The 27,819-nt window shown below is 43.7% G+C and overlaps 1 protein-coding gene across 1 annotated transcript; it reads right to left on the reverse strand.

Annotated features, from left to right (window-relative positions):
• Positions 1-64: 64 nt before the first annotated feature.
• On the reverse strand, positions 65-27,819 carry Serpine2 (serpin peptidase inhibitor, clade E (nexin, plasminogen activator inhibitor type 1), member 2). The gene is made up of 8 exons (XM_013011760.1): positions 27,544-27,819; positions 21,543-21,770; positions 17,262-17,459; positions 9,440-9,638; positions 7,566-7,666; positions 5,283-5,369; positions 2,094-2,177; positions 65-869 (listed from the first exon to the last, which is right to left on the reverse strand). Exons 1-8 carry the CDS (start codon positions 27,800-27,802, stop codon positions 832-834), a joined length of 1,194 nt encoding a protein of 397 aa, XP_012867214.1. The 5' UTR covers positions 27,803-27,819; the 3' UTR covers positions 65-831.

Raw genomic sequence — 27,819 nt, forward strand, 5'->3', positions numbered from 1 at the left:
CTGGGCACTTGTAAAAGACTTCTACTTTTGTTGTATTTTCAAATAGCAGAGAAATAGATTTTGCTTTTTTTTCGAAGTTTTATTTATTTACTTTGCTACTTATAACACTTTATTTTTACTTTGTACAAAATACAAAAATGCCAATCCGAGGAGTACAGACCAGTTGTGACAGCCACACGGCACAAGCTCAAACCTTGTCTAGCAAGACATTAGTTTTCAGATTTTTCTTGTCGTGAATACATGCATTAGATAAAACAAGAACGGCTACAACAACAAAAACACACGGAGACTAGAGGTTTTGCTATTATTTCCACCTTCAAATTCCTAATGCTTGCTATCAAGACTTGGGATGGAGGTGGGAGGGGGGAAAAGAATTAAAAAGGCAAATATTTGTTCCATAAAACCATAAAAAATAACGCCATCAAAATGGTTTCTTTTTGTCCTAGTGATTAAATTTCTCTTGAAAAGCCACACATATAAAACAAACAACAAAACAAAACAGAAAGTCTTGAACTGGACAGACAGCAAATTCTCGAGGGTTGTTTACCTATTTGACTGTTCAGTAGTTTTAAAGACTCTTTTAGATATCTTTGAAGCCCTTCTATTCATTCTTCAGTACAGAGTTCCAGCCATCCTGCCCTATCTTCTCTCCAGAACCTTCTAGAACAGAAATACTTGTATTATCCAGTCTGTTGCTAAGGACTAGTTTTGGAGAAAAAAAAAAAAGAAAGCAATGTACAAAAATATTTAACAAAACTATGAAAGATGTAGGAAGAGGAATCTTTTTCTTCATCGCAAAATCTGCTTTGCATGGTTTCTTTCATAGATTCTTCAGGGTTTGTTTATCTGCCCCATGAATAAGATAGCACCTGCGGGAGGGAAAGAAACACCGCATGACTGGAAATACACAAGCTTTTAAATAAGATGCAAAGCATTCCATGTAGGGGAAGGAAGGTAACATGCTCCTCCATGGCTTACTTAGGCTATTCAACAGATCTTCCTGCAAGGTCAGCAAGGTCTACATGCCCTCTGGCCAATGTGGTGGCCACATATCACATGTAGCAAGCTGCTGCTGGACATGTGGCTATTGGGATGAAAAGTTGAACTTTGTGTGTGTGTGTGTGCGCGCGTGTATGTGTCTGTGTGTGCCAACACTTGGGTTTGAACTCAAGGCCTGTTGTTGAGCTTTTTCATTCAAGGCTGGTACTCTACCACTTGAACCACAGCTTCACTTCCTGCTTTTTGGTGTTTATTGGAGATGAGTCTCATAGACTTCCTGCCTGGTCAGGCTTCAAACCACAATCCTCAGATCTCTGCCTCCTGAGTAGCTGGGATAATAGGCATGAGCCACCAGTGCTTAAGAAGTTGACATTTTAAGTGGACTCACTTTGACTTTGAAATTTCAAGCTAAGGTCACAGAGCCATACATGTATAGAAGGCCCAGGGTTGGACTGTTCAGCTCTGCAGCACACTTGTTAGGACACAAAAATGTAATGACATACAGGGAAAAGGAAATGCCTTCTATTCAAAATAATAGGGAAAGCTGTATATTAAGTCAACCTCACCACAAAGATAATCTTTTTTCTTTTGGTTTCTTTTGCTAGTACTGGGGCTTGAACTCAGGACTCTGTGTTCTCATTTGGCTTTTTTGCTCAAGGATAGCATCCTACCACTTGAGTCACAGCTCCACGCTGGCTTTTTGGTGGTTAATTGGAGATAAGAATTTCACAGACTTTTCTTCCAGAGCTGCCTTAGAATTGTGATCATCAGATGTCAGTCTCTTGAGAAGTTTAGGATTATAGGTGTGAGCCACCAGTGCTCTGCTTAAAGGTAGGAACTACTTCTATCTTTATTAAGCAGCATAAGCTCAAGGTCAAAGCCTAGTCTTGAATCCAAGACTCATGGAGCTACAATCTCTCAAATTAACATTGTTCAGGGCATATTCAAAGTGTGTACTATTGCTGACTGGGTCGGGGGTGAGGGGGTAAAGGGACTGGTGTCAGGTTGAGGGCAATTCTGCTGGCCAGACCTAAGAATTGCATCAACCTTTCTGAATTCTAACAATGAGTGGACAATGGAAGAGAACCACTTACCTGTAGGATTATGTCGGATGAAAAATAGAAACGGTCGGTCTACAATAAACCAGGGAGGCGAAGACCTTGCAATTAGAATGGCAGCTATGGGAAGAAAAAGGAAATGGTTACACATCCAGCACCAGGCCAGCAAGGGAGTTAGCTTGATGGACACATGGTTGGTTTCTGAGGACAAATCCCCGATCTGTAAGCTGGCTGGGTTCAATTGCCTCACTGGTCATCATTTACTGAGTATCTACCCTGGGCCAAGCCCTTCAGTTATTATCTCATTTATTCTATAGAAGCACAATCTTCTCTACTAAATGTATTATACTTTATATAGATGTTTTACAAAGATGTGCCAGGAGCTGGTGGCTCACGCCTGTAATCCGAGCTACTCAGGAAGCTGAGATCTGAGGATCGCAGTTCAAAGCCAGTCGGGGCAGGAGATTGGAAACTCTTATATCCAATTATCCACTCAGAAAACTAGAAGTGGCACTGTGGCTCAACTTGTAGAATGCTTGGTTTGAGCTAAATAGCTCAGGGACAGCGCCCAGGCCCAGAGTTCAAGCCCCATGACCAACAACAACAAACAACCAAAGATCAATTGGTATAAACATATTGCAGTTCATTTAGTGGCACTGAATGAACACAGGATGCATATTTGCTGTTACCACTAGCTTTTTTTTTTGGTGCTGGTCCTAGGGCTTAAATTCAGGGCCTGGGTGCTGTCCCTGAGCTTTTGTGTTCAAGGGCTAACTCTACCACTTGAGCCACAGCTCTACTCCCTGCTTTTCTGGTGGTTTACTGGAGATGAGTTTCATGGCTTTGAACTGAAATCCTTAGATTTCAGCCTTCCTGAGTAGCTAGGATTACAGGTGTGAGCCATGGGCACTGGCTTCATTAGCAATTCTAATCATACCATCTTCTGTGCTGATGAAGTCTTCTGGTTCTCTTGAAGCTATGCAAGTACTTTCTGCTTATTAAAAACCCAGCTGAAAATTGCCATCTGTGCCTCTTCCTTGGCATATCACTGAAGCTCTCTGCAACTGGAATCTAGGATCTGAGTGGTGACACAGGGCTCTGTGGTTGGCTTAGTACCCTACTCTGGTCTTTAGAGTCTCAATCCATTCTGAACAAGAGGTTCCATGTTTTCACGTTGCACAGGGCTGCACAGATTGTATAGCTGACCATGATAGTTATATCAGCTGGAAAAACTGGCTAATGATTTTGGCAAAACTTAAGATGTTACCTATAGTTACCTAGAAAAGATGAAGAGCACCTTTAAACCCCCAATTTCTTCTTCTTCTTCTTTTTTTTTTTTTTGGCCATGGGGCTTGAACTCTGGGCCTGGGCGCTGTCCCTGAGCTCTTCAGCCCAAGGCAAGTACTCTATCACTTCAGCCACAGTGCTACTTCCAGTTTTCTGCTGGTTAATTGGAGATAAGAGTGTCATGGACTTTCCTGCCTGGGCTGGCTTTGAACCTCGATCCTCAGATCTCAGCCTCCAGAGTAGCTAGGATTACAGGCATGGGCCACCAGCACCCGGCCCCGATTTTTTATTCTAGGTCTTTGTGTCCTATCCATCGATCCATCCATCCAATCATCATATCCATCTATCTGTCCATCCACTGACTCATCATCAATCTGCCAATCTATTGATCAATCCATCAATTCATTGATCCATCCATCTCAGTGTTGGGCTTAGTCTTTGTTTTTTGTGATTTTTCATTTTTCTTTTTTTGTCATTTGTGGGACTTGAACTGGGTGCTGTCCCTGACCATCTTTGTGCTCAAGATTAGTGCTCTACCCTTGAGCCACAGCACCACTTCTGGTTTTTGAGTTGTTAATTGGAGATAAGAATCTCACAGGGAGGGGCTGGGAAGGTGGCTCAGTGGTAGAGCGCTTGCCTTCCATGCCTGAGGCCCTGGGTTCGATTCCTCAGCACCACATAAGCAAAAAGAAAAAAGCTGGAAGTAGAGCTGTGGCTCAAGTGGTAGAGCGCTAGCCTTGAGCTGAAGAGCTGAGGGACAGTGCCCAGGCCCAGAGTTTAGGCCCCACGACTGGACGCCCCTCCCCGCCCCAAAGAATCTCACAGGGACTTTTCTGCTGGGCTGGCTTTGAACCATGACTCTCAGATCTCAGTCTCCTGAGTAGGATTACTGGCATGAGCCACCAGTGCCTGGCTCATCCTTGGTTTTCTTTGAGACAGTTTGACTCTGTATCTTAAGTTAGTCTAGGACCTAGACTCAGGCCTAAATAGCCCAGGCTAGCCTCAGAGCAATGATTCTCCTGCTTCAGCCTCCTGAGTGGGATTACAGGTGTGCCCCACTAGTCCCAGCTTAATTGCTGCATGAAAGGAATTTTCAAAACCTAGTATGTACTCCAGAGGAAAGAAGGTATTTACTATGAGTCTAAATGATACCTTTTAATAAACAGACATATTCAACCCAGCTGCAAATGTAGCTAGATTATTCTTTTTTATGAGCTCACAGATTTTTAGCCTCATCTCATATGGCTGAGGGGAGAATGAGTTAGAGTTACTCTGTTTTCTCATGCATTGTTTAAGCCACTGGGGAGAAAGCAGATGTGGATGTTCTAATTATCAAGGAAGGCTGCTCAGCATTCTTGCTGCAATTCAACAGATGCTCACTAATTCTTTACTTGGTCCAGGAGAGGCCTATGTGGCTATTAACCCCCCCCTTTTTTTTTTTTTTGGTAAGGATATGTTATGTGGTATTATTTTAACTTTTGACCTGAAGATGGGTCTTTTTTTCAAGAAGAAGCCGGAAGATGAATTATCTTCCTGAGGCGAGGGGGACATTTGTCTATAAGGCAAATCATGTTTTTATAAATAACGTTTCACGCAAACACAGCTGCACCCATTCACTTGTCTAGCCTATGACTGGCTTCACGCTGTAATGGCAGACTTGGGATAGAGACAATATGGCTCTCAAAGCTGAAATGCGGCCTCTCTTGCTTTTTACAAAGCTTTGCAGTATCTTGTCAGCAATTCTTCTAGGAAGGAACTTTTTTCCGTGAAACACTTGATCTGTCCATACTGCTGACTCCCAAGGGCCGATCGCTCAGCCCCCAGCTGGAATCAGCACTCGGTAGAAGTCTGTGGAGTTGACAGATGAACTGGAGCATGAACTGGAATGTGTCCACTTCCTGACCAGAAGCACCTGGCCCCGGGAGACCCCGCACTTACTTGTTGCTGCTGAAGCTTTTGTCCCATCTTCACTGACTTCAATTTTTGCTTTTTGTAAGATGTGAGAAACATGAAGGTTTTCTGACCCTGTTCCCAGAAAAAAAAAAAGACAAAAAAAATATCAAACCAAACCAGCATTTGTTTCCCATGCACACCATCCATTGGGTGGGGGAAGCAATCCCAAAGTCATGGAAGATTCCGGCTCTTCAAAAGTGTCAGAGAAGTAACCTCTGACACTCCTGCAGATTGAGAGCTGTAGGTGGCTGTCACTTGTGGTGATTTTCAATCTCTGCTAAGTGAACTGGAATGCTTATTTTCTTCAGACAGGTCCCAACCTCCAGTGTGTAGTGCCTCTTAGCCATTCAACTCTGACCTCTATGAATTTTATTTTAGAAATGAAAAGAGCAGAGCTTTGAAAAGTATGCCCACCTTCCCAGAAGATGCAAGACAAAATATTATTATTATCATTACTACTACTACCGCCACTATTGCCAGTCATAGGGTAACTCAGGGCCTGGGAGCTGCCCCTGAGCTCTTTTGCTCAAGGCCGGCACCCTACCACTTTGAGCCACAGCCCCACTTCCGGTCTTCTGGTAATCAGTTTGAGATAAGAGTCTCATGGACTCTCCTGCTGAGGCTGACTTTGAACCATGATCTTTATAACTTAGCTTCCCGAGTAGCTAGGATTATAGGCGTGAGCCTACCAGCACCCAGAGAGGCCAAGGTGTTAAGGAATCTTCTCCCAATCCACACAGCTAGCTAGCGGCAGAGTAGGTGCTGGCTTTGCTCAACACTAGTCACCCACCACCTCCTGGGCATGTGAGCAACAGAAAGGCACCGAGTGCAAGGAGCGTTAGACATCTGGGCATGACTGCATACTAGACACCTGCTGCACTTCGGAACCTTCTAGAGGCCTCACTTGCCTTCTCCTCCACGCCCGAGCAGCCAGCGGTGCCCATGGGGTGGGACATTCCAGGAGGATGCCGGTGACAGCCAGCATTAGACTGTCAGGAAGCAGAGGGGAACATGTGCTGTGTCATCTGATTGTGAACTGTCTGCACCAATGCTCGGTTTGACAAGGACCAGTTGTGATGGAGATGCATGTCTCCTGGGCCTAAGTCACTTGGAAGGTTAAGGAGAACAGCTCAGGGGAATGTGGGGCCTTCCTGTGAACACCTCCTACTTAGTAGGCTATATTGGATGAGCCAGAAGGGGAAAGGGCAGGTGAAATTAGTGTCTCTCAAACCTGACTGGACTGTGTGACAATGAAGTAATCCTGTGTGGACACAAGGTTGTGCATTTCCAACAAGCTTCCAGATTGAGGCTATTCCTGCTGGGCTGGGGCTATCGGAGGACCAGAGTGAGAGTCACAAGCAGGTATAGAATAGAGCTGCGATTCCGTCACAAGGGTTGGATTCGTCTCTGAGGAGGTTCTCAGGGGCCATGGGAGTTGCTAATGAACCAATTTCCTCCCAGTCAAGGAAGGAAACAATGCAAACTGGGGTATGTATCATGTTCAAGCCACCACTTGTCTTTGGAAGAAGACGGCTCTGTTCTAAATTTCAAAGGAAAAGAACAAACTTCAGACAACTCCAGCAAAAGTAGCATAGGGCTAACCAATAAAGAGACATGACCTCAGAGATATCTCAGTTGCTTTGGCAAATGGAAGTTCTGATCAGACCCACTCGAATTCATGTTATTTCAGATGAACTAGTATAAAATATCAAAATATACATTTTGGATACAATGCTTGCTTATAGGTGCTTGATGGAAGTAAGCAAGTATCTGACAGCTCAGTAATCATAGCCAGGCACAAGTGTCTCACAGCTATAATCCTAGCCACCAATGTGGGTGAGACCTGTGGCTCTCAGTTCAAAGCCAGCCTGGGCAGACAAACTTAAGAGACTCATATCTCCAATTAACCAGCAAAAAGCTGGAAGTGTAGGTATGGCCCAAATATCAGAGTGCTAGCCTTGATCAAATAGCTAAGCAAGAACATGACACCTTGAGTTTAAGCTATAGTACTAGCACCAAAAAAAAAAAAAAAACAACCCAAAAACAAAACTTGACTTTTCTTCAAACCCAACATCAAAGCTTACAATGGAAAGAGAAACTGGTATCTAAGGAAGAAGGTCAACAGTACAATTTGGTGATACATTAAATTAATACTTGGACAGTTTTAGAGTTAACACACTGCTAATTCTGATCTTTTTTTCTCTTTGAACAAATTAGAAACTTGAACATTTTCTTCAAGTCGATGAGTAAGTTTTAAATTGGACGTACTTGTTATTTTTGAAAAATTTGCCTTTGATGACTCAAACATCTCAGTAATGCCAAGAACTTTCAGTGGCTCCTTCAGATCTGTTTGTGCCTCAGCTGTGAACCTACATGAAAGCAGAAAACGGAGGGGGGAACATCACAAGCTAGCAACGAGACAAAAATGATATCATCAGGGCATCTTTTCAAACAGGTTCTTTTCAAAGTAAGATCTGAACACCCATCTGAATTGTGTCCTGACTTGAAATCTTAAGATTTAAATACCAGGTAAGCAGAGAACAGCTCCTCTACTTACTTATGATAAGTATGGTGTTCTTGCCTTCACTGGCAAGAGATTCCCTATGTGAACACTTTTGGAGATCCACATGAGCTCTGACTCTTACTGTGATGTGAAAGTTCACAGGGTTAACAAATTTCTGGTGTTCTAGAATATTGGTAGTTATTTTCCATATCCAACTAAAGAGCCACCATCTTGGCTGATGTAGACAGCCATTATATTAGTCAGAAGAGAGGAGATACATTCCCAGTAGTTCATGTTAGTTTCTGACTGTATTTCACTGTTAAAACAGGTGACACAGTATTACACATGGGTATATGTCGTGACTATTCGTGGTCAACCTCCCCTTGGAGCCATCCACCTGTACATGTCAGTTGTTAAATCTACAAGAAAAGATGCATCAGTCCATTTGATCTGACCCTATGGAAGAGCAGCAAGGAAGGTAAGCAGACTCTCACCCCAGGTGGCCTAAAATGGTTATTTGCTCATTCTTTGTCCACCAAGCTCTGATGTCACCATCCCATTCATTTAGATGCAGCACTGCTGACTTGAAGGCTTATTTTCCAAAAGAGAGAGCTTGGTTGAAGTTATAATACTTATTGTAAATGTATTCCTCTGACTACTTAACTCAGTGAGAAGATAATCAAAGGCTATTGGAATTCTCAACTACCATCTAAGCATGCACAGTGGAATGCTTTGGACAATAGATGAAAGGTCAAGTTCACAGTCAGTGAACAACATTCATTGTCTCCTCCATGGGACTGGTCAAAGTGTTCTTGGACTTGATGGAAATTAGGATTCACAGAGTTTGGGATTCCTTTTCCCTTGGTCTCAAGTCATAACAGCTTAAATTCCACCCAGAGTTTACTTTTAGACTAGAGCGGAAAAACTGCCATAAATACTCATGTAAGAACTTTGAGCTGAACACTGATGGCTCAAACATAAAATCCCAGATACTCGGGAGGCTGAGAGCTAGGGGACTGTGGCTCCAGGCCAGCTTGGGCAGAAAAGTCCATGCAACATCCATCTCTCCAAAATACCCAGCAAGAAACAGGGCTGGAGGTGTGGCTTAAGTGGTAGAGCACCAGCAGAAGAGCTGAGACCCTGGTACTGGCCAAAAAATAAATGAGAATCTTGGTACTGGCCAAAAAATAAATGAGAATTCTACCTGGGTGGAATATTATAAAATATTTATGTACCTCCTACCTTTTGGGCCTTGGTCTTTAGCAACTTAAAACAGAAACTTAAAACAATTCAAATGAAACTCCTGATGAAAACATACAGATTTCTCTTAAAACTTGGTTGTATTTTGGCCCACACTACAGGATGTCACGTGTGTTTTTCAGTGTTTTTGAGCAGAACGAGGTGTGTTCAGAGTTTTCACAAGGTGATGAAGAACCAAGGTTTTTTTTTTTTTATCATTAACCCACCATTCCAAAAATCTAGGGATCGAGAGAAAGTTGTCAGAAAACAGTCTGGTATCCCCACAATGCCCTTTCTACAATATATAAGAGGCCTTGTGATGTGCCATATTCTCCACTCACATTTCTGGTACCCAACATACCAGCTCTCGATGGTCTTATCTGACAGAAGAGGCACTTACTTGGGCAGGATCACCTGCACCCTCTTGGGGACCATGGTGCTCATCCAGCTGTCGATGGTCTTGGTGCTGATGTGAGGGATGATGGCGGACAGCGGCGTAGAGCTGTCGGTGGGCAGCGCGATCAGCATGCTGATGCTCTCCCCATGGTAGGGCAGTTCAATGAAGGTGTACCATAAGTCATTGGGGGTGCGTGTGGATCCTAGGGAAATCAGAGGCACATTCAGGCAAGCTTGGTGAGGTCTAGAAGGGGCACAAGCACTTGATGATTCTCAGGAAAGCTTTAGGGGAAGACAGCAAGTTCTAAGGAGGACAAAGACAAAGACAATGATCTCTACCCTCCTCGGTTGCAGAATTCTTTCTCATCAAGACAGAATGCCTCTGGGCTGCATTAAACTCACTGTAATGTGACTGAGTATAATTTAACCAGATCATTAGGTACTCAGCGTACAGTGATGCAAGAAGTTGACCTTTATACAAGTAAAAGAGTGAACTTCAGTGCCTTAGACTTAAAACAATTACTATTCTTTAGAAATAAATTGGTCGGTCACCAGTGGCTCACACCTGTAATCACAGCTATTCAGGAGGCTGAGATATGAACAGTAGGGAGGAATAGAAGGAGAGAAGAAGTGAGAGGACAACACACAGGAGATTAAGCTTTGCTAGGGAATTAATACTTTCAGCCATGCCATATAGTGTGAAGCTCTCAGAATACCTGATAGTGGCCAGGTATGGTCGCTTGTAATCTTAGATATGTGGAAAGTTGTGGTAGGAGATTCACTGTCTCAGCCTGGGCAAAAGCAAGAGACCCTAACTGAAATAAAAGCCAAAGCCAAAAGGGCTGGGGTGATAGTTCAAGTGGTAGAGTGCATCCCTAGCAAGTACAAGGCTGAATTCTATGAAAAATATCTACTACTGCAGGATGACATCAATTTTTTTTCCTCAAGAAGAGGGTTGGCAATTGATCATTGCTCTGCCACTAGTGCAGTTCAAGAACCCAGTGCAGCCACCTCAGCTTGGGAACTGTGTGTGTGTGTGTGTGTGTGTGTGTGTGTGTAAACTCACACCAGCCTGGCTTCTATCCTGGCACTACTCAAGAAATCAGAAGTTAAAATTCTTCACCTTCACTTTTTCAGCCTACATAATAAAATAGTCTCAGTAGAAACTGAAAAATCAATGAGAAAGAAAGGGGAAAAAAAACCCTTCCAAATGAGCCCTTTAATCCTTGAAGAAAACATTAGGTCCCTACTCTGGCAGAGCTAATTTTTAGAAACTGCAAAATTTAGGAAGTAGTTAATAAATGATCACTCTAGGGCATACTATAAGGACCTGGAGGCACGGAGTGCCTCGAAATGTACATAGCTCTGTAAATGCAGACTGAGGCTGTGAACAGAACAGAGCATGCACTGGATCTGGTGGAGGTGGGGAGATAACACAAACCTTCTTCACTTGGTTAACCCATTCCTGGGTGGAGATGCCATTAGTGAGCAGTAAAACCAACAGCCATGAACCAGTCTACACTCATCACTCAGACCTGCTTGGTGATGGATCCCTGGTTCTGCATCCGGGGTCAGCATCTGACCGCCGCAACTGATGACCACTGCCAACCAGGCTGTACCCACTCATACCCATGCTTAGCTGTGACCGCTGGCTTGAGGGGCTGGGAGATGAATCCACACCTCTCTTTCTACCTGGGTACCACACTACAACTCTTGCAGCATCCTTCCATGGAGGACAAGGATGAAAGTTAAGGACACCAGCTCTGAAGTTCTAGGAACTGGATTCAAACCGTTTCAACAGCATACTTACTCAACGACTTGGGCAATGTCCTTAGCTCTAATTCTTCTTTTTTAAAAATTTTAATCTTTTTTTTTTTGTCATGCTGAACTCAGGGCCTGGGTACTGTCCCTGAGCTTTTCTGCTCACAGTTAGTGCTCTATCACTTTGAGCCACAGCATCACTGTTCTGGTGGTTAACTGGAGGTAAAGAATCTCACTGATTTTCTGCCTGGGCTGGCTCTGAACCACAGTCCTCAGATCTCAGCCTCCGGAGTAGCTAGAATTACAGGTGTGAGCCACCAGCACCTGGCTTTGTTTTTGTTTATTTTTTTTAATATTTAAGTGTTATGGTAGTAGCGCTTACTTTACATGGAAATTCAAGGAGATAATGATAATATCAACATAGTCAGATACTCAGAAAAATCTTCCATCTTCTGATGTAACCAGAGCTTTGTGAAATCCCTCAATTCTTTTTGAGACAGGGTCTTACTGTGTAGCTCAGGCTGACCTCAAATGGGAGCCTCCTGAGCACTAGGATTTCAGAGGTACGCCTCGTGTCTCGAATGTTAGGTCATTTCCCACAGTCTAACCATAGAATCAACTCCCCAAAGGAAATCATCCCTGCTGCCCTGGGGCTAAACACTTCCTGATAAGGAAAGGGTATTTGGTAGCCTGGGCCAGAGCACAGTACCTGTGTTATCCTTGAGTTCTTCCCTTTCAAGTACCCTGACCTAGGCTGGGATGCAGACTCTGCTTTATCATGGGGACAAATTTGACAAGCAGGCTCGTTTGCTCTGGAAAGAAACAAGTCTCTGACATGAATGGTGATCAACCCAACTGTTAAAGAGAAAGTGTAGGTGAAGAGTCAAGGACTAAAAATGTGGAGAACTTTCTGGAAAAGGTACTTTTAGGGTGATCAAGCTTTCCAGGAATGCCCTCTATAAGACTATCATTCCTATTTCAAAAGTTCTACAAGGGAGGAGGTAATTAAACTCGCTGAAATGTTTTTTGGGGGGCTTGCAGATGACAGGCAGGTGCTCCAACACTGAGCTACATCTCCAGCCTTTTAAACTCACTGATACACTAAGTTATCATCTTAAACTGTGAAGTTAAAGAGAATATGTAAAATATACGTTCAGGAAATCTTTACAGATGCATGTCTCTACAATTACTTCTGCAAGTAGAAACTGAAATATGTATTTGAAAATAAAACAATATATAGGTTTCTGAAGATGGTTTTCTCCAGACTGGGGTCTAAAGAGAGTTTGGGGAGAGTGGACAGGAAGCGAGTGGCTGCTAAGTGATGGTGAGGGAGAGGTGGGCCCTAGGAAGAATGAGGCTCTGGCTTCAATTGCCAAAATGGAGGTAGGGGGAGGAAAAGAGGGAAGGAAGAAGAAGTCTGTTTAGTCTGGGGAACCAGAACTTAGCAGAGAAGCAAGTAGAAAAGTAATGCGAATAGATACCAGTATGATTTGCTAAGTCAGAGGAGAAAGGAAACTGGAAAGAAAAGTTAGTTATTTTAAGGGGAAAAAGTCTCAACATCTAAATTCATAACCCTTTAGGTGTGTTTTTAAGCACACCAAAACGCTGTGATGACTCTGACTCAGCAGCTCCTATTCAAAAAAATTACCTTTTGGAGTATACCAATACAGGTTTTTAAAAGAATAATAAAAGAATACTTACTGCCATGGTGTTTATTTTAGGAGTGAGTGAAAGGCCATTCATAGGATAGTATGGGAAGTGTACACTATGGAATATCATAGAGCTGACAACAGGATCTAGTAAATCCTAATGAAGTCAGAAAAAGTTTTCCATGATAGCATTTAATGAATAAAGAAAATTATGGAATAGAAATTACAGTGTAATCTAATATATGAAAAAAAGCCCCAAACATTTTGTATACCTATAGCTAGGTCTATGGTAATTTAATTTTAATAGGGGTTTTTGTCCTAGGCAGTGCAACTATAAGGGAACTATTTTTTCCTGTTTTGTATAATTTTGTATTTTATTTTGCTGTGAGCATATTTTTCTATTTTTCTTTTCTTTTTAGGTGCCAGTACTGGAGCTTGAACTCACTGTTTCACATTTTCATTTGGCTTTGTCACTCAAGATTGATGTTCTGCCACTTGAGCCATACTTCCATTCACTTCTGGTTTTTTGTTGGTTAACTGGTGATAAGAGTTTCACAAACTTGTCTGACAGGGCTGACTTTAAATTGCATCTAGTATTATAGGTGTGTGGCATGAGTGCCCAGCTTCTTCTTCATTTATTTATACTTTGTCAGTTGTGGGGCTTGAACTCAAGGCCTGGGTACTGTCTCTGAGCTCTTTTGCTCAAGACTAGCTCTCTACTACTTTGAGCTACAGCACTACTTCTGTTTTTTGAGTAGTTAATTGGAAATAGGAGTCTCATAGTGGGGAAGAGGGGAACTATTTAAAACTGGCTTTGAACCACAGTCCTCAGATCTCAGCCCCCTGAGTAGCTAGGATTTACAGGCGTGCACTACTGGTTTCTGGCTATTTTTTAAGTAGAAAAATTTCTTTGAGGTACTTATGGGGTGTAATGGAGAGGGGTTTTCTCCTTCCTTTTCCTTTCCATCCTGTCACTTTGACGCTACCATGTGAATCTTTTCACCCTGTGATAACATCTCGGGAGAAGTAAAGGAGACAGACTGAACAAGCGAGACTTGGCTGAGGGCTAGGACAGGATACACAGGCACTGCAGGCCGGGGAGTCTGGGCACTGCTCCTCTGAGGCCTGCCTGGTGAGGCGGGTGGGTGCGAGGCAGTGGACAGAAACGGCTGACAGGCTGCGCGGTCTGCAGTTAGGAAATCGGTGTCTGCCAGGGCCACCACAGCCTGCGGGGTCTGCACAGGACCCCAGCCCGAGTCAGGTCTTAAAGCCATTTTATCAGCAGATCACTTTGCCACCAGGATGCCACCATACTCTGCCACAGGGCCCAGCTGGGTTCCAGTTCCGTGGCACTCAGTAAAAACCCGATGACAGGCACAGGAAGGAGGGCAGGAAGGATGGCAGCAAGCTGATGTCTGGGTTCTCTTATGAGGAACTCTAAGCAGAGCAAGGGGAGATGCTCACACCACATTGTATTTTGAAGCCAGTACACACACCAGTCAGGGGGTCCAAGAAAGACACGCCATCACACCCCTGAGCAGTTTATCAAAGGCATTAGTTCTGAAGCACCAGAGAAATGGTGCCTGTAGGGATGATCCAGGAAGAAAGAGTTCCTGGCCATGGCTCCCTTGCCAGGAGACCTGGTGGAGGGAGGGGGGGGGTGTCTCTTCCTTCTCACCCGATCACCTGCTGGCTCCCAGTAGCCAACTCCACTGGAAGACAGTGGGCAATGGAGCCGCTGAAGCAGCCTTCAGACAGGACAGCAGTGGAAATCCAGACAGGGTGGGAGGGGCTGAAAGATTTGACTCCTCCCCCATCCCAAGTTTGGCTGATGCCTGAGATGCAAACTCACTTTATTATGTCCCTCAGGAGCCATGTTTACATTTTAATGGTCAGGCAAGAATCAGGGAAGGCAGAGGCAGAGGCAGGATCCAGTATACACTCAGGTTCTGTCCAGTCTGTCTATTCTTTGGCTACGAGAGTGCATTTAGGCAACACACACACACACACACACACACACACAGAGGTGCTTAGACAAATTATTTCTGAATAGAAAAGCTATGCGCTTGGAGTACGTCTCTCTGGGAACAGCCTACATACTCAAGCACAACACGTCATATTCCTATAAAAGCGAACATTTGAATCTTCCATAGGAAACTCTAAAGAATCCTTGCATTAAAATCCTCAGCTACTGGTTTGTCACTGTTTTTCAACAGTAGAGACAAACACACAACCAACAATGTCTTTTCACTTAAAAAAAATTTAATGGAGTGTAGATTATATACAAAACATTGGCCTAAAATAAAAACCATTCTGCTCAGATAAGCGCTGGGAGGCGGGGCTAGCACCCTGTGATCTCCCTACACCAGCACAGGCTGGAGTGAGAGGCAGGGTGGTGATTGGAAAGTAGAAATGACTTTCTAGAATGAAGGAGACACTTAACTATGCTCAGCTACTCAGGCCAAACTTTCCATAGGGCTTCAAAGTGTAGATAATCTTTGAAGGAACACTTATCAACTGACAATTTGGGCAATTTTTTTTTTCCTCTAGAAGCCTGGCTGCTGATTGCTACGCAAAGTGACTTGATTAGCTCCCTTTGGAGCAATGACTTAATTTCAGCAGGCAGGCCGCTATTTGGAGCTGAAGTGTGTTGAGGATGTGGGGCCCACGCATCCAGGTATAGCCTGGAGACATGAAGCCTACCTTACAGAGGAAACAAAGAAATTAATTTAAAGTGGATCGAGTGCTTCAGTGAAATGAGATTTAAACATCCAGCACCAGACTCGTCTTGGTTGTGGAATGATGGCGGGGATTGGTGACATTCTCCCCTGACTATAAAACGGATGCATATTCATTAACTGGAATTTCAATCCCAAATAAGGAAAAACAATTTGGTGTTTGAAATCCTACCACTACGGATGTTTTATTGAACATTCTGTAAGATACGTCTCTATGGATATATGAATAGAAATTATTTTATGCACGCAAGACTGCTTGGCATCTGCTGTTTGATTAAGCTGATTTCTGATATCAATAGAACTCTGTATCATCTTTGTACCTAGGTAAATCTACTTTTGATTACCATTCTTGATCTGCATCCCTTGGGATCTACTGGGTCTGGTTCTGGGAGCAGAAAGAATCAGCTCAACCTCATCTTCAACGTCCTTAAAGGAAGTAAATCTGTAGAACACTCCCTGTACATTTCAAACAATGTTATTTTTAATACTTCATACAATAAAAATGCCATGTAAATAACTGCTACCTTGCATTGTGCAGGGAAAATGGCAAAAGAAAAAGATCTATATATATCAAATATGTATAGATTTCTTTTTTGTATTTTCCATCTGAGGATGGCTGAACCTGAAAACACAGAAGCCATGGAACTGAGAGCTGCCTGTATGCTTGCACCTGGTGTCTGTTCATTTGCTAGTGAATGATTCACTTCAGAGAATAAATTCTCTGGAATGGACTGGTGGGGAAAGACACTGAGGAAGTCCTTCCAGTCAAGTCTTCCCACAACCTGCCATGGCTCACGCACACCAAGCCCCAGCTGGTCATCAGTCATTGTAAGTTTTGCTTTTCTCTCCTCTCCTCTCTCTTCCCCTTTCTCTTCTTTCTTTCCTGTTTCCTTCCTTCCCTCCTTCCTGCCATCCTTCTTTCCCTCCCTCCCTCTCTCTTCTTTCTCTTTCCCTCCCTATCTCTCTCTTCTTTCTCTCTTTCTCCCTTCCTTCCTTTCTCTTTCTTTCTTTTTCTTTCTTTCCTTTCTTTGTCCTTCCTTCCCTCCCTCTCTTTTTTCTCCTTCCTTTATGCCTTCCTTCCTTCTCTCCCTTCCTTTCTTTCTCTTTCTTTCTTTTTCTTTCTTTCCCCCCTCTTTCCTTCCTTCCTTTTTTTTTGTTGTACTGGAGGTTGAATCTAAGGTTTTGAATTTGCCAGGCACCCTCCCCCTACCATTTTACATCAGTCCTGGGCCTTGAACTCAGGGCTGGAGCACTGTCCCTGGGTGTTTTTTGTTGCTGTTGTTGATGCTGTTGTTCAAGGCTAGTACTCTACCACTTGAACCGCTTTGGCTCCTTATGATGGTTAGTTAGAGGTAGGAGACTCATGCACTTTCCTGTCTGGGCTGGCTTTAAATTACAACCCTCAGATCTCAGCCTTTGTCTGCTCAGGCTGGCTTTGAACCTTGATTTTCGGACCTCAATTTCTTGAGTAGGTGTGAGCCACTAGTTCCTTGTTTTGAGACAAGTTTGGCAGGGCTGGCCTGGAACTAGTGATCTGACTACCTCTGCCTCCTGAGTAGCTGGGATTATAGCCTTGAGCCACAACACTTGGGTGAAAGAGTGTTCTTAAGTCAAAGTACTCAAAAGGCCTTCTTCTATCAGTACATTCTAGAACCAGCCACCCTCAGCGTGGACTTACCACTCCGGAACACAGAGAGCTGGGCCAGCATCGGCACTTGATAGGACTTCCCATCAGCGGCCACAAATGTCCGCTTCTTCGTATTCTCAGGTTGAAACCTGGATTTCCACAGACCCTTAAAATACACAGCATTGACAAGGACCAGTCTGGTGAGCATGCCATCGAGAAGATCTGGGGACAGCAGGTTGTCGATCATGCCTGTGAAGCCCAAGAGCACAAAGACATTACCTCAGGACTGTGGGCATTAGTGAGGGCACACGGCAGCTGCCGTGATCAAGCAAAATAGAAAACACTGGATTTTTATAGGATTTGCCAAAAAACAAACCCTTTCAGGCTGGTGTGGGTCACACCTGTAGTCCTAGGTACTGAAGAAGCTGAGACTGGAAAAATCGAGATTCAAAGCCAGCCTGAGCAGACAAATCAGATAGACTCTCACCTTCAATTAACTAGCAAAAGAAAAGCTGGAGGTGTGACTCAAGTAGTAGAGCATTAGCCTTGAGCAAGAAAGCAAAGCAAGAGCTCGAGGCCCTGAATTCACACCCCACTGCTGGCACAACTATACAAAACAAAAACAAACAAAAGATCACCTTTAAAGCACTCTAATTTCTCATTTTTCTCAATCACATTTCAATTTTTCAAGTCAACTTGAAACTGGGTTAAAATCAGAGAATTAGAAAAGACTATAGAGATCCCCTCCCTTGGTTAGGGGTTCCCAAACTTCAGGTTAAGAAATGACAACTGGGGGGCTGGGAAGGTGGCTCAAGTGGTAGAGCACTAGCCTTGAGCTGAATTGCTGAGGGCCAGTGCCAAGGCTCAGAGTTCAGGCCCCACGACCGGGCCCCCCTCCCCCCCCAAAAAAAGAAATGATAACTGGTTCTACAAAGTCCTGTGGCTTAGAAAACTTTTACTTGCCCAAATAAACTATACCTAATTAATAATTATTTTACATGGTTTTGCTGACGTGAGCGCTGGTTTGTTCTTTCTCCAAAAGATAAGCACATTTTCTTAGCTTTGTGTTTTACCACTAGGTTGAGTTAATCCCCATCAAAAATAAGCACTATGGCATGCGCAATGTTATGAAGGGTAAGTGCTTCATTTCTTCTCAAATGGCAGAAATGTTGTGATTAGTTTGGAATCCCTGGTTATCACAAGCCTCATGAATACTTAAAGACAAGCTGAAAATATACACTAGCATCTCCATTTCTGGCTCAGGCATTGAGTGAGCTCCCAATCTTACAGAGATAAGAAGATACAGTCAGCCTAGAAGAATGAACTCTGGAGAAAAATGCTTCCTTCCCAGCCTGTTGGGGAAGGCCTGACTCATTTATATCAGGGACAAATACAACTGCCTGTTTCAGGATGTTCCTGAGATACTTCTCAAGAGTAAACCGTGGCTAAAGTTTATGGTTTTTTTTTTTTAATTTAGGTCCCTTTTGCATTGTCTTTGAAGAAAATCTGACTGTGTATGTACATGCTATATGTGTGTATGTGTATATGTGTATGTATAGAGCTGTATAACATAAATGTGAATTATAAAACTTTAAATGTCCAGAGGACTATTAATAGCTTCTGAAAAAGCCAAAGTGTGCAATGAGGCAGAATGTTAAATTCTTTTAGATGACAATGAATGACACTAGAAGTTGCTGTTCCCTGACCCTGTGAGAACAGTACCATTACTGCTCTTTATTTCCACAAGGGGGCACAAATGCCACCTAGATGAGGACCTGGGAAAAAACCGTAAGCCATACATATTCATCCATACTTGAACTCAGTACAAGGTTGGCCTCTGCAGCCCATCCTGGTCTACACACCATGCTCCTCCAACAGCATGAAGCTGCTTCCCAATGGTGACTGCTGTTTCCTGCCTTTGTTGGGAATGTTAGCCAGTCCACTTCCTACATCCCTTAGACACAGCCCACAGCTCCCTCTACCTATATGCCAACTCTCTTTCTGATCTCCTAGGAGTTCAAGGCTTCGCACCATCATGACACTTTAGACCTTTACTCTAGACAACTTTAATGTGTCTGTCTTCCCCAACTGAGCTGTGAACTGCATTTGAGCATTTATTTTTCCTCACTCCTAGCATTGTGTCTTATGTGCAGTCAGTGCTCAAGATGAGTTTCAAGAAAAATGATCATCCTTTTTCTGAAATATATAGTAAGTAGACAGGAAGAAAAAAAGAAAGAAAAAGCAAAGAAGGAAAAGGCAAGACATGTATAGTTTAGAAGTAAGGAGGCATGTAGAGGACTTACCATCATTAACATATGTATTTACTATCCATCCACTCATCTATCCATCCATCTACCTAGCCATTCATCTGTCCATCCACCTACCCATCTCTCCAACCATTCATCCATCCATTCACCCACTCATCTATCCACCACTCATCCATCCATCTATCCATCCACTCATCCACCCCACCCATCTACCCACTAACCTATGTACATGCATGCATGCATGCATGAATCCATGCACCTATCCATCCATCTTTGGATACCTACAAACCTACCATACACTAGATATACTCTTTGGCAAAAACACAACAATGAGCCCTACCCTCTAATAAGTACGGATTAGAGAAAGGTGGAGGCTGACATAAATGACTTGGCAAAATATATAGCTATAATTAGCAAACACTTTGAAGTAAAAGTACTCAAGCCCATGGGGTAAACGTAAGAGGGATCTAGTCTGCTTGGTGAGATCTGGGGTGGATGGATGGGGTCCTTGAGGAAACACTACTTGAGTTAAGAGCTACAAAAATCACTCATTTTGTGAACATTTTCTCAAGTGCCAGACTCTCTCTCTCTCTCTCTCTGCTCAGTGTTTCATATGTACTATTCATATCCTCAAACCAGTCTTGCTATGTTATTATAACTATTATGCTGTCATTTGATAGGTGAGGAGCTATGTGAGGCACAGGAGGTCAAGTAACTTCACTAGGGCGACACAACACATCAGGAAGTGGTAAAACAGAGCTTCAAGCCGAGACCTGTGCCATTCACATGACGGTTCAGACATAAGCAGGTGCTCACACAGAGAAGCAGAAGGGGAACGTCTCAGACCGCTGGATGCATGGGTGGCTATGTGTGCCAGGAGACAAGGTGACTGAGAAGAGCCTCGGTGGCCACACACAGGGTCCATGGAGATGTGGCAGAAGCCGCAGAGAGGCTCCAGGTCAGAGCCATCACGAGAGGGCCACCTTCATGGTAGGGGTGAGTAGCAGAGACCCACAGGAAGTTGCTAGCCCCTCCCTTAAAATTTGGACATGCACCTGGGTAATCTTGGAACAAGAGCATCAGGGATTACATAATGAGAAACGTGCCCTGCAAGGCTGGGCTTCTCTCTGCTTTCTTCTCCCTGTAGAGATTCGCCTATGAGAAGGATCTCCCAAGTGCCTGGCTAGCCTTGGCATTCCTCTGTCTTCTAAACCCAGGTTTCCTCCTGACCACTCCCATAAAGACCCCCAGTTTACAAAACAGCAAGCCTAAAACTCTGCCGCTGGGAGAGAGAAGACCTGGAAAAAAGCAGTCATTATGCAAGGTGGGAAGTATTGGGATGGATGCTTAACCACATGCCAAACCTCACCAGCAGGGGACTGGAGGTGTCTCTAGAGAGAAACCACTGCCAAGGGTGAGTGAGCACAGTGTTTCAGACCAAGAGGGCAGAAGATGCAAATGCAGGTAGAAATGAACAAGAAAACTGCAGACAATACCTTGTAGGAAGGGCTGTGAATACATAGGGCAGGCAAAGAAGATCAGAGAAGAGGCTGCATTCTGCTCTGTGGGCAGTAGTAGCATGAAAAGGCAACCTGGGTTCTGGTGGCTCATGCCTGTAAGCCTAGTTACTTAGGAGTCTAAGATCTCTGTTGGAAGCCAGCATGGGCCAAAAGTCTGAGACCCTTGTCTCCAATTAACCAGCAAAAAGCCAGAAGTAAAGCTGTAGATCAAGTGAGAGCAAGGCCCTAAGTTCAAGCCCCATTTCCTGTGAACACACACACACACACACACACACACACACACACACAAAAGGGAAAGAAGAAGGGGAAGAGAGAAAGAGGAAGAAAGGATGGAAGAAAGGAAGGGAGGGTTTGAGGGAGGGAGGGAGAGAGGAAGGAAGGAAGGAAGGAAAAGGGAAGACGGATGGAGTGAATCTTGGAATCTGTGGAGAAAGACAGAAAGGTCATGTAATTCTCAGTGGAGGGACCACTAGCTTTGAACACACCCATGGGAATCTTGGAGCCTCATTCCTCCTTTCACAAACTAAGATACTGTGGCCACTCACCTCTGGTTTCATTTTTAACCCACAGGTTGATGGAGTCACAGGCGGAGACTGGGTCCCCAAAGTTCACATTCCGGACTTCACACTGAAACACATCTTTGTTCCTCGTCACAAATGGTGCTTCCATTTTGAAGCCATTCTTGACAAACACAGCGTTGGCCACAGTCACTATGTCTTTATTCTTCTTGGAGACGATGGCCTTGTTGATTTTCTTTAAGACTTTACCTACTCCTAATGGAGAAGCCAATAAATAGCAATACTTATGTAAGAATGAAAGTAAATTGGGTTTTAAAAACCCTTTTCTTTGTCATATGCTGCTGGGGCATGCCTATAATCCTAGCTATTCAGGAGGCCAAAATCGGTGGATCATGATTCAAATCCCAGGCAGGAAGGTCTGTGAGACCTCAATTAACCAATTATTCCCCAATTAACGACCAACCCCAACCCCGCTCCACCAACAGATTGAGAAGGGAACAGGAAGTCAGATGTGTGATCAAGGGGCCGAACCAGAAAGAACTGATCTCTTTCTTCTGCAGACATGAGCAATATGCTAGTTATTTAAGTAGCTTAATGTTTTAAAATGAGATAAATATATTTAAGGTGAATGGAGGAAATTGTATCAGAATTGGAAGGAATTCTTTGTTGTAGAAAGCTGTGAAATAAATATCTATGGTTTGGTTACATTTAGACTATTTATACTTACTAATGGTAGTAACTGGAGATAGAAACTGTAAATTTATTATCTGCCCAATGTTTTCAAGTCTAATATAATTGGCAAGTGCATTAAAAAAAAACCCACCAAACAAACCAGAAGTGGAACTGTGGCTCGAGTGGTTGAGTGCTAGCCTTGAGTGGAAAGAGCTAAGGGACAGCACTGAGTACAACCCAAATACCAGGGCAAAACAAACAACCCTCCCCCAGCTCCTTTCTGCTAGAAAATAAGAACAGCATAAGTGAGGTAAATCTGGGTACCAAGGGCCTACCTACATCTTCTGCTTTCTTAAGGAGAGGTGGGAGTAAAATAACCAATGAAATCTCTTAAAAACCAATTGTGCTGGTGGTGCACATCATTAAGCTTAGCTACGAGGGAGATTGATGCAGGAGGATGTCAGTCTCAAGCCACTGTGAGATACACTAAAAGCAAAAAGGGCTAGGTGTGTGGCCCAAGTGGTAGAATGTATACCTAGCAAGCACAAGGCTTTGAGTTCAAACCCACCCCTGCCCAATGACTTGTGCTTCTGTATCAAAACAGGCCTATTTAGGCTGTTTCCAACACCTTTGCAGTTGTAGACCTTACCCTGGAAGCCATCTGGGCCTCGGGTCACTATGGATACTGGATGTTCCTCCATTGGGGGTGGGGGGAATAAATCAAACTTCCTCATTTATTCTCCTAACGATCTTCAGCATTATTTCCTTCCTGTCAATGACTTAACAACATGATTTCTCCTTTTTTTTTCTATTTGGGGAGAAGAAATGAATAAAATAAGCATTAGAAAGACTATTAAAAATTGCCATGGGCCACCAAGCAGAGCAGTATGATTTTTACTTGATAGTGAGCTCCAAGAGTAAAGAAATTAATTTATGGCAATATAGGCTTTATTCTACACGAGCCATTCACACATGCTCCATTTCATTTGGGAGCAGGAAAGAGAGAAAAATATGTGGTAAGGATGAGATGTGCTTCTATGGAGAACTGAATTACACATCCTTTCTCATCACTTGAGATCTTTGCTAAATTTCACTGTCCTGAAACGTCCTCCAAGGTCACCTTGGAGGTGTGCTGAGCAGCTGACTTGTCACTGAAAACATAGCTGTGCATCTTCCCTAGATCCTTTAAGGAAGGTCAGGGCCAGGTGGGCTTCACAGCAGGAAAGGGCAGTTCTTTTTTTTTTTATTTTTTATTGTAAAGATACTATACAGAGGGTTACAGTTACATGAGTGAGGTAATGAGTACACTTCCTCTTGAACATTGTTAGCCCCTCCATTGTTTTCCCCCTACCATCCCCTCCCTCCCTCCCTTCCCCGAAGTTCTTTTTTTTTTTTTGATTGTGATTAAGTAATTACATAATTTCTAAGTCACAAGTTCATTCTAACTTTCCTGGAGCAAATTGTCTATCACAGTCTGTAATATATAACAGTGTTCACATGTTATACACCATACATGTGATCAGCAGCATGGGGATATTTAGTAGGGTTCAACCAGATGAGCAGGAGTTCTTTGTTTCTTAAGTCCTGTTAGTTTTGTCGTATCACCTAACATTTTGGATTTAGCATCCACTTATCAGGGAGACCATGTACCGTTTGTCTCTTCGCTCTTGGCTTACCTTGCTCAACATGATTCCTTCTAGCTCCATCCATTTCCCTGCAAATGCCATTATTTTGTCATTTCTAATGGCTGCATAATATTCCATTGTGTATAGATACCACAATTTTTGGATCCATTCATCTGTGGTGGGGCATCTGGGTTGTTTCCATATCCTAGCTATTGTGAACAGTGCTGCAATAAACATGGAGGTGCACGTGTCCTTGTATATTGGTTCCTGTTGTTCAGGGTAGATGCCTAGAAGTGGTATGACTGGGTCATAAGGGAGGTCAATCTTTAGCTTTCTAAGGACCCTCCAGACTGCTTTCCAAAGTGGTTGTATAAGTGTACATTCCCACCAGCAGTGTAATAGGGTTCCTCTTTCTCCACATCCCCTCCAGCATCTGTCGTTGGCTGATTTGTGGATGTGGGACATTCTGACTGGGGTAAGGTGGTATCTCAGGGTTGTCTTTATTTGCATTTCCTTCACCACCAGGGATGATGAACATTTCCTCATGTGTTTCTTTGCCATTTTTATTTCTTCATTTGAGAAGTCCCTCTTTAGTTCCCTTGCCCATTTAGTAATTGGTTTGTTAGGTTTGGGAGGGATTAGTTTCTTGAGTTCCCTGTATATACAGGATGTTAACTCCTTGTCTGATATATTGCTGGTAAATATTTTTTCCCAATTAGTTGGTTGTCTTTCTAGCTTAGTTGCGATAGATTTAGCTGTGTAGAAGCTTTTTATTTTAAGGTAGTCCCATTTGTCGAGTCTCTCTCCAACTTGTTGTGACCCTGGGACTCTGTTCAGGAAGTTCCTTCCTGTGCCTATTAGTTCAAGTGTCTCTCCTACTCTGTCCTGCAGTAGTTTCAGAGATTCAGGTTTAATGTTAAGGTCTTTAATCCATTTTGAGTTGATGTTGGTACATGGTGATAGGCTGGGGTCCACTTTTAGTTTTCTGCATGTGGCTGAGGAAAGGGCAGTTCTTAGACCTCTCACACCCCCTTGGGCTGTCCCTTGGGGCAGAACTCTTTTACAAGTAAGGGAGCAGCAGCCTTCAGAGGCTGAAAGATACTTCCAAGGCCAATTGCAGACACTGGGCACAGGGGAGATCTTTCTCCACTACCCCAACAGGCCTTTCTCCTTCCTTCCTGAGCGTCAGTACTGCGGGTACTCAGAGGCTGAGCCCTGATAATCACTGCTGACATGAGTCCCTCCTATAGATGATGGATAGAAATTCTTTTTTCTTTTTGCTTATGTGGTGCTGAGGAATCGAACCCAGGGCCTCAGGCATGCAAGGCAAGCGCTCTACCACTGAGCTACCTTCCCAGCCCTGGATAGAAATTCTTGAGGGAGAAACACAAGGGTGGGGGTGGGTTTGGTGGGCTAACCGCACAATATCCCCAGAACGGCAGAACTAATGTGTGAAAAACCAGGGTTGCTAGAAACGAAGTGCTAAACCAAGAGTAAGACCCTCGTTGCTCTTTTGGCCTGATAGCTGGCAGACAGGTCTGACTGCCCCAGGAAAGGCCACACATTTTGGTAGCACTTCACTGAGAAGTTCTAAATCATGAAGAGCTTCTCCCAAGTGGGGGGGGGGAGAGAGAATGTTCCAGGAATTTAAGCCTTTCTTATTTCTAACAGGTGGACAAGCTGATGTTCATACAAAGGGTGCCGCTATGTCCACATAACGGTACAGCTTGGCAGATGCTGCCTTGAAGCATGTGGAGGCTGAGCTAAGACAATGAAGGGAGGGAGGCTGAGGCCCCAATTACTGTCATGTCCTTCCTCTCCAGTGTTAGCCTTCCAGAGACAAGGCCAGGGCAGTCAAGAGCCCTAGAAAGGTTGGAAGACCAAGGGTAGGACAACTACCTCATCACTTCCCATTGGAGATATGAACTGGATCTTGTTTCTTGGAGTTTACCATAAATGTTGGTGCAAAGGAGAGGTCTTAGAAGCAATCCTCCCACACACATGTACACTGGTAGGATGGCCTCAGCCAAGGGAAATGACGCCGAGAGGCACCAGGACTTACAGTGAATGGGGAATAATGAGCAGGTTTTTCTTTTCATAAAACTAACGTTCTTTTGTTATCCTTCATTAACTTTTTAAAAAATTTTTAAATTGTTATCTTTAAGTAGTTGTTCAAGGGAGGGGTCATTCAACAGAGCAGTATATGAGCACAATGCATCTTGTTCCATGCTACCCCTTCAACATGGTCAACTCCCTTTAACCCACTCCTTCCCTTACAGTTCTCAGTTCTGTGATTCATATAATGAACTCTGGACTGCATTCTTGCCCCTCTTCCCCCATTCATTGTTTACCTCTTTCCCCTTGTTCTCACTCCCCTCTTGTAAGTACCCATTTCTTGGTGCTTATTTTGTTGGGCTTTGACTTAGTCTTTCTAAAAAATTGTACTACTTAAAGCTTTCCAAAGCATCTATTACAATTCAGTTAATTCACTTGACACTGCTTGCTTACCACCCATTGTGTTTACTTATAGATTTATAGGCACATTCTACCTTGGGTCTGGCCTACTTCACTTCACAGTTCTTCCCGTCTTTCCATTTTCTTATGAATGGTATATTACCATTCTTTCTAATAGATGAGTAAAATTCCATTGTATATATACACTGCATTTTCTTAATCCATTTGTCCACTGAGTACATATGGGCTGCTTCCAACTATTATCTTTCATTAGTTTTACAAAGGGATTTCAATGAAACATGCCAATTTCTGAGTACCATGCATCTTGATCAGTACCATCCCTTTTATCATTCTCTCAAATCTCTCCCCAAACTTGAAATGTCCCATCAAGATTTGAACTCAAGACTACTGGACTCAAAGTCCAGAGTGCTAACCATTACACCATGAGGCCAACGTATCTATTTATTTACTGAGAAAAGAACTTGCTGTGCAGCCCAGGCTCGCCTTAAACTTGTGATCTTTCTCTCTTAGCCTCCTGACTGTTGGGATTACAGGTGTGCACTACTATACCCAGAAGCTGGAACTCAGTTTGTAACTTTTGGCTTTTGATTTATATGAGGTTTTAAAGCAACAGACAGAAAGGGGTAACAATGTCCAAAGAGTGATGCATTCTTTCCTTGATTTATGTAACTGTATCTCCTTTGCATAATCCCCTTTACAATAGCAACAAGAGAAAAGTTAAAAGAAATGTCCCCTGTGCCCTTCCCAGAGTTTTTTCCCCTTGGTAATCACTGTATCAGGAAATTTCCATCAGGTCAAGTCCTCCTCATTTTTCATACCTGCTGGTGTTCATGTGGGCACATTTGCAGATCTATGAAAATCTATCACCCATGTAGCTGCATGTGACCTCGGCCACAAGTGCCACCCAGGACAGCTCCCTCCCAGGGCTCCTGGCCACCCTTCCTGCTGACATGTTATCCCAACACATGCCCAATACATTGCAATTCTGCCAGGTCCACCCTGGAGGTGGGTGAGACAGGGAATTTTCTCTTTAGAGGGGAGAAATTAGCAGCACGAGAGAACTGAAGGCTGACATGAAGTCCAATAGCCAAGAACTAAGACCAGACAGAGTCTAGTTCCCTGAGTTCAGTCCAGACTGACTGGCTCACTGCATAGCCCCTCCTAGATGCTCTGCCTCCTGAGGCTTTAAGACAAGATTGCAATGCCCCTTCCAGCTCAGGGCACCCCCTAGCAGTGGGTGCTGGGAACATACGCACCGTTCACGCTGTATCTCATGGCTGTCGTGAGCTGCTTCTTTGTTCTGCCATCTGCTCCCAGCTGCAGCATTCCCAGGATGGATGCAATCCCGTGGGGGGAGACAACGACGTTGTCATGAGGTCGTGATTTGATGATCTGATTGAAAACCTGGATGCCTGTGTCAGAGCCAAGTTCCTCCAGGGACAGAGGGTTGAACTGGGAGCACACAGAAGGCAAAGTCACTGTGGTCAAGAGGAGAAAGGCAAAGTGCCAATTCATGGTTCCTTCCAGCAAGG

This window comes from Dipodomys ordii, unplaced genomic scaffold, assembly GCF_000151885.1.
Source record: "Dipodomys ordii isolate 6190 unplaced genomic scaffold, Dord_2.0 Scaffold1, whole genome shotgun sequence".
In the NCBI taxonomy this organism is placed as follows: Eukaryota; Metazoa; Chordata; class Mammalia; order Rodentia; family Heteromyidae; genus Dipodomys; species Dipodomys ordii.